Genomic DNA, 7,698 nt, shown 5'->3' with positions numbered 1-7,698 from the left:
AAAGCAAAACATGAGGTGTGAATAGCAGCTTCATTCTATATACAACAAAGTTTTGCAAGGGAAGGTCCAATTCATTGGGCCACACCAATGTATCGATTATTTAGACTTTGGGATATGCTAGGTGCACCCAGCAATATTGCTGGTGCACCCAGCAATTTATTGAAAGGTCAATTTTGCCCTTCATTTAAAAACATAAAAAGCTTTTTCCTTCTTTCGGAAGCATTCTGTCTTCTTCATTTTCTCTCTTCCGCGAAAGCTTCCTTCCTCTTCTCTCTTCCGCGGAAGCTTCCTTGGTGGTCTTCTTCTTCGCGAGGCTTCTCCGCCAGCCCTTGGACCCATTTGCATTCAAGGTAGGTGGCCTTCCTCTTAGCTTTGGTTTTGTTATGCACTGTATTTGTCGCATTTATGGCAGGTTAGTTGAACCTTAGGGTAGAGGACGCCGAAAAAAAATGGCGAAAGCTTGGTGACGGTGGCGCCTTCCGGAAGACCCGTTAGGGGTTCTTCCGGAACTTCCGGAAGAAGGTCTTCCGGAAGATTTCCGGAAGAGGGGATATTCCGGAAGTAATAAAACGTATTCCGGAAGAACAGGTCTTCCGGAAAGCTCCCGGAACACCTCTTCCAAAAATTTTCCGGAAGGAGTAGTTCTTTCGGAAACATTCCGGAAGAAGGGTTCTTCCGGATGACCTTTCAGTGGTTCCGAAAGCACTTTCCGGAAGACCCCTTCTTCCGGAATGTTTTCGGAAGAACTACTTCTTCCGGAAGTTTATTTTTTAAAAAAAAATATTGTTTTTGTTAATTTAGTTGGTTATTTTTGTTAATTGTTTTAGTTTTTTTGTTATATCATTTTAGTTGAGTATTTTACTAATTATTTAATTTTAAATTACTTATGTATTATTTTATAAATGAAGTAGTTTATTTTTATAAATAACGTTGTGTATGTTTGGAAATTTTTTTTCCCATTATTGTTTTATTTTTATATATAATTTTAGTTGTGTATGTTTACTAATTATATATTTAGAAAGTAGTTGTGTTTTTTTTGTCTATAAATAAACTTTTTTATTTTATTATAAATAAAGTTGTTTATTTTATTATAAAAGAAGTATTTTTTTTATAAACGAAGTTGTTTAATTTTTTTTAAAATTAAATTGTGGATGTTTACTAAATAATTGAGTTGTGTTTTTTTTTATAAATTAATTTTTTTAATTTTTTTTAAATTAAGTTGTGGATGTTTACTAATTAATTTTTTTTACATTAGTTAGGGTTTTTTATAAATGAAGTTTTTTTTTTAAATTAAGTTGTGGATGTTTAGTAATGAATTATTTTTATATTAGTTATTTTTTTTTCATAAATGAAGTTGTTTATTTTTTTTAAAATTAAGTTGTGGATGTTTACTAAATAATTTAGTTGTGTTTTTTTTAGAAATGAAATTTCTTATTTTTTTTTAAAATTAAGTTGTGGATGTTTACTAATTAATTTTTTTTTTACATTAGTTGTGTTTTTTTTTATAAATGAAGTTGTTTTATTTTTTTTTAAAATTATGTTGTGTATGTTTTAAAATAATTTGATTTAAGTTAGTCTTATTTGTTTATAAATAAAGTTGTTTTTTTATAAAGAAAATTGTGTATATTTTGACCGAAAAAAATACGTGTTCGGCATGATTTGCAGATCATGGCCAGAACACGAGGCTTAGGTCGTGCCATAGGTAGACTTGTAGGCAGAGATAGACCTGATGACCAGGATGCTGCTGATGTTCCCGAGAGGCGTAGGCCTACTGCCTCAGCCCGTAGGCTACGCGTTCATCAGATGACTACGGAGGGACGTGATATGGCTGAGGACGTTGCTGACATGACTGACGATGTTCCTGAGCTGGCTGCGGAGGCACCTGAGATGCGTGCGGACGCACATGGTGCTGATAGTGGTGAGGGGTCAGATGGTAATGATGCTGCTGAGGGATTCCCTAGTGGTCCACGTGACCCGTCAGTGCTCACATCATTTGCCGAGCATGTTGCACATGCTGTTTGGAGTGGACAGGTATTTTAATTTGTTAATTATTTATCATTGTTGATTTATTTGTTTGTGATTAATTTTTTTTAATAATTGTATAATTTGTACTTCAAATCAGGAACTTCCTGATTTGAAGTTAGTGTCACATGGGAGGAAGCTGACACTGATTGGGAGGCCAGTGCCTGAGATTGAAGGCCTGGTGGCTGCCACAGGATTAAGTCCACTGATCGATTTTTCAATTATTACTGGCGATCCTGGACTGATATCCACATTTGTGGAGAGGTGGCACGGTGATACTAGCACCTTCCACCTTCCTGTAGGAGAGCTGACGATCACATTGGATGATGTGTCGTCAATCCTTCATTTGCCCATCATTGGCGCCTTGCACAGTTTCCACGCTCTTTCGACGGAGGAGGCCAGATTTTTGCTGACGGAGTTGCTCGAGGTGTCTGCCGAGGAGGCCAGAGCCGAGACAGCACTCACACGTGGGACATATGTACGATTAGGATGGGTTCAAGACATTTATGAGACGAGATGTCAGGCTCGGCGGTGGATTTTTGAAGCTCGCGCTTATCTGCTACACCTTGTTGGTTGCACTCTTTTTACTAATAAGAGTGCAACATACGTGCATGTGGTTCACCTTGACGCTTTCCGGGACCTCGCTCATAGTGGTGGTTACGCTTGGGGAGTTTTCGTGCTGGTTCATATGTATGCCCAGTTAGATGAGGCTTGTAGGACCACCACCCGACAGCTTGTAGGGTACTTGACGCTACTTCAGGTAAATTTTGTGTTTATTAATATTTTACGTTGGATTATGATTTAAACATGTTTTTATATTATGTTAACCTCAATTATTGTGTAGTGCTGGATCTATGAGCACTTCCCTAGTGTGCACCAGTGCGTGACTGACGATACATACCAGGAGACGTCCCCACGTGCTTCCCGGTGGTTGACGTCGAAGGCGCACATGAAGGGAATCACAGGAGCACCCTACAGGGCACGTTGTGATGGTTTGACCGTCACAGATGTGTCCTGGTTTCCGTACACGGAGCATCGGGGGGCTAGGGCGTTTCAGGAGATTTCATCTTTCCAGGGTCAGCTGAGATGGGGTCCTATGGTCGTCACAGCTCGACCGGAGAGGGTGGTACGCCAGTTTGGTTACATCCAGAGCATCCCTCCGCCACCTGTTAGTGCACGATTGTCACACGATCAGATAGATGACAGGTGGATGCAGTTTGCGGATCACTTACTACCTGCAGGTCAGCTTTGTCTAGTGCCTGAGCAGGTTCTGCGGATTACATGGAGTGGTTTTTCCGCATATCTCACACATTCATGATACCGACCCAGGCAGGTGACTAGCTGAGAGATGCACCAGCTGCAAACCCTGAGGACTACATACAGCCGCCCAGCCCCCAGGTTCCAGTAGCATTTGACCCCCCTCCACATGTGGTAAGATTATTTGCGCGCTTAATGTTTTATGAGTTGTTATTTATTTTAAATTTCATAATAAATGTTTTTAATGACTTTGGCAGGATGATTACGACGGATATGAGGCGATTACACAGAGGTTGGAGCGTGTGCTCAACCTTAGGATAGTCACTGCAGGCACAGAGTTATATGACATTATGCAGGACTGCCTAACGATCGCGAGAGGGGGACCCACTGCTGATGGGACTGTCAGGACTCGTCAGAGACGCCGCACGGACCATTGATCATTGTATTTATTTTTTGTGTTGTAGTTGACATGAATATTTGTAATTATTACAGTTTTTTGTTTGATATAGTTGACGTGTTTTGCACGGTTTATCATTTTATAATATAGTTTATTATTCCGATTGTTTGTGGTCCTTAAGCGAATTTTACGATTGTTTTAAATTTATTTTTAAAAAAAGTGAACCTAAAATCATGAGTTTGGTTTGTAAGAATTACATAAAAAATAAATGTTTTTAAAATCATTCATAATTCATAATTATGTGTTAGTAAGATTTTTAAAGTAATTATGATATATAATAAATTATGATTCGATCATAATTTACACCATTAATATATAAGGTCGTACCAAAAACAAAATATTAAAAAAAATTACATGACAATGAAATCACCATATAAGATACTACAAGGATGACTTTAAAAAAAATTCATGTTCAAGTACCCATGTTTGGGATTTTTTTGCATGGGTGTGCCAGTGCCGTGAGACAATGGAGGGCGGCCATTTCTCATGTTTGGACGTCAAAGAACCCAAAAAAAATAGTCTCGTTCCCCGGTTCCATCAACTAACACGTAAAAACAAAGCCTGAAAATCCAAAAAAATAGGAAATCGATCATTTTCCATGTTCAAGTACCCATGTTTGGGATTTTTTGGCGTGGGTGTGCCAGTGCCGTGAGACAATAGAGAGCGGCCATTTCTCATGTTTGGACGTCAAAGAACCCAAAAAATATAGTCTCGTTCCCCGGTTCCGTCAACTAACACCTAAAAACAAAGCCTGAAAATCCAAAAAAATAGGAAATCGACCTTTTTCCATATTCAAGTACCCATGTTTGGGATTTTTTTGCGTGGGTGTGCCAATGTCGTGAGACAATGGAGGGCAGCCATTTCTCATGTTTGGACGTCAAAGAACCCAAAAAAAATAGTCCCATTCCCTGGTTTCGTCAACTAACGCGTAAAAACAAAGCCTGAAAATCCAAAAAAATAGGAAATCGACCCTTTTCCATGTTCAAGTACCCATGTTTGGGATATTTTTGCGTGGGTGTGCCAGTGCCGTGAGACAATGGAGGGCGGTCATTTCTCATGTTTGGAAGTCAAAGAACCCAAAAAAAATAGTCCCGTTCCCCAGTTCCTTCAACTAACACGTAAAAACAAAGCCTGAAAATCCAAAAAAATAGGAAATCGACCCTTCTAACAATTAATATTTTGGACCACTGAAACAACACATTCAACTTTATTATGAGAATCAAACACGTCGTAAACAGATAAAGGTTACATCAACGAAAAAGCAAAAAATTAAACATCACATTCAGTTGTTTAGCGACGTCCTAGTGACCTCGTCTTCGATTTTCACAACATATTTAGTAAAGACAGCTAAAATTTCTATTTGTCCATATTTTTTCCAGTAGTTAGATTGTACTAACACCTTCAGCAGTTCTTCGTTGGTCATCAGCGCATTTATTTCATATTTTATAACCGTATCTGAATACTCAAAGCGAGCTGGTTGACAAAAAAACAATCGTCTTACCGTTTGTGATTCGTGAATTCCAAGAGGGGGAATCCCTTTACGTGCAACTTGCTTGATTAAATTCTTCAGTTCATCGATGGTACATGTTGAAGGAATTTGAAATTTCTTAGGATTTTTTCCTGTGAACGCGCATCCAACAAATTTGTTCTGCGGTGGCATGTTCCATTTCCCATTGTAATACAGGATCGCGTCATGAGTACGGGGCATAGTGCGTTGAAGTAAGTTTATTATTTCATCTGGTGTTCTTCCAACGGTGCATAATAACTCAATCGGACCAACACAAGAAAATTGATCATTACACATTAACATTATGTTGACATCGTCATCATTTATCAATTTCATACACTCAAAGCGAATTTGGTTACCTGTATCGGTGAATGGCTTCCGGTAGTGAATTTCATCCAAAAATTGTTTGTCGGATAGCTGAAGGGTATTGTGTATTCTGGTTTTTAGGCTTACAAAATCACAGCTATTTGGTACTCGAATGGGCACCGGAGTTGAAGTTTGGAAGTAAACCCCAGTATCATTATGAATAATCGATCCATTTGGAAAAATGAAAGCCAACATTGAGTTGACAATCGTCTGACTGCTAGTTTCTCCTAAAAATGTCATATTTTGTGTATCAATTGGGAGACTATTTGAAAGCAAGATAATGTGTGATTTATTAGCCTAGTCTGCCATATATATAGATGGTTGTGACCGAGCGATTGCTTAACTTTGTTTACAAAAAAATAGACACGCGTGAACATGTTTCGTGATTATGTTTCCTTCAGAATGTGTAGTCAAGTCAGTCAATGTGTTGTTGCGCTCAAACTGTAATACGCATGCATGTCATTATGTGTTGTCAATTATGACAATGATGTATGTTGCACGCGTAAATGATTTTTGTTGGACCAACAATTTCCTTCCTTAACCAAACGAGTACTTAATAATATTAATTGGTTAGTAACGGGTTACAACAAATTATATCGCATAATGAATACAATTACATAAACAATGCATGTTTAGTCTTCATTTAGGTCTACATAGTGTGTTTTGAATGGCATCAAGCTTGTGTATTGCTGTATTCTACTAATATATGAAATTGTCCACTGCTTTGTCTGAGAATAACAATTGCATGACCACAACAACGCTGGAGGCGGTAAGGGACAATGGTCTTTCAAATAAACATGTTGTACATGAGCAAACATTATATCATGCGATGACCGTGTCAAACGAACCAGCGAAGTCATTACATAATTGTTATACTAACTATATTAAATGTACCTGAACAAAATGATTTCCAAACACGTGACCGACACATATCATGCGGTGGCCAGAAGAATCAGGTGGTGGTTGACTTCTAAGAGGGAAAAATGTCATGCTTTGTAGTCGGGACAACGATACAAGGATTATGTTATACCATGAAGCAATCACATATCCCATGTTCGTTATATCCATCCACTTGTCCACACTAACCTGAATGAACCAAACATACACATGTAAGTAATTTAAAGATTGTTATTAAAAAAATTAACCTAAAAACATACCTTTGAAAACCCATCAACAAGTAGGGACAACTTTAATTGTTCAAATCTCTCTGTGCCACCGAAGAGGTTCATGTACTCATGCAACCACCTGCCAAGTTATTTAATCAATTTATTACGCACTAACGACCATGAATCTTCCCTCATACCTAATAAAGCGACAATGGACCGATATCCACAGTTACCGTCCGCTTTCACATCCACAATGTCACGAATGAAACCTTGAAAGAATGACGCAAATTGATCCAACATCGGGATGATCCTTGTTGGCTGATGCGGTTCAGAACATGATGCACTTCGTTTCACTGGAGAGTTGCTGCTTTGAACAGAATGAAAAGCATCAACATACTCCCAGTAAGACGGATCACGCTTTGTGGATCTTTGATTTCTTTTCATCGGTTTCTTCGGTGCACCTTTAGTGTTGACTTTTGACGGAGGATGGCACATAGAGTTATGATCAGGGTATGCAATTTCTCGAAGTTTACTCTTCATAGTTACTTTGTCAGCCACATCAAGTTCATCAAACCTTTTAGATATGATCTCTATCTCTTCCTTGATGGTGACTTCCGTCTCATATAACCCTTGGTCTGAAAAGCAAAGTCTCGTCCAGAAAAGATGGGCTGACTCCAATGGGATGCTACCAGCAGTATACCTAGAATGCTCACATGCACAAGGAAGACCGTGTGTGCTTCTCATCACACAACCACAAGAAAAGAGATTGTTGTCGAGATAACGTAGACGGTCAACCTCAGAAGCAATATGATTTAAAGCATCCCTTGAAACCATCCCAAGAAGCCTCTTGTATAAGGTTTTTTTATATACATGCCCAACCACATGCGTACTGGTTTCAAAGGATGCTTTAATTTCGACGTGTTGCAGCGTGATCATGTTGTTCATGGCATCCCAAACACTACATAGGTCTCCAACGCTATTTT

At 38.6% G+C, this 7,698-nt stretch overlaps 1 protein-coding gene across 1 annotated transcript; it reads left to right on the top strand.

Annotated features, from left to right (window-relative positions):
- The first annotated feature begins 3,221 nt into the window (after nucleotides 1-3,221).
- Nucleotides 3,222-3,811, top strand: LOC114391514. The gene is made up of 3 exons (XM_028352516.1): nucleotides 3,222-3,263; nucleotides 3,364-3,453; nucleotides 3,537-3,811. Exons 1-3 carry the CDS (start codon nucleotides 3,222-3,224, stop codon nucleotides 3,714-3,716), a joined length of 312 nt encoding a protein of 103 aa, XP_028208317.1. The 3' UTR covers nucleotides 3,717-3,811.
- Nucleotides 3,812-7,698: the final 3,887 nt, after the last annotated feature.

Source organism: Glycine soja, chromosome 17, assembly GCF_004193775.1.
Source record: "Glycine soja cultivar W05 chromosome 17, ASM419377v2, whole genome shotgun sequence".
Lineage (NCBI taxonomy): Eukaryota > Viridiplantae > Streptophyta > Magnoliopsida > Fabales > Fabaceae > Glycine > Glycine soja.
The sequence above is the reverse complement of the archived record's forward strand: the minus strand, read 5'-3'. Positions and strand labels throughout refer to the sequence as shown.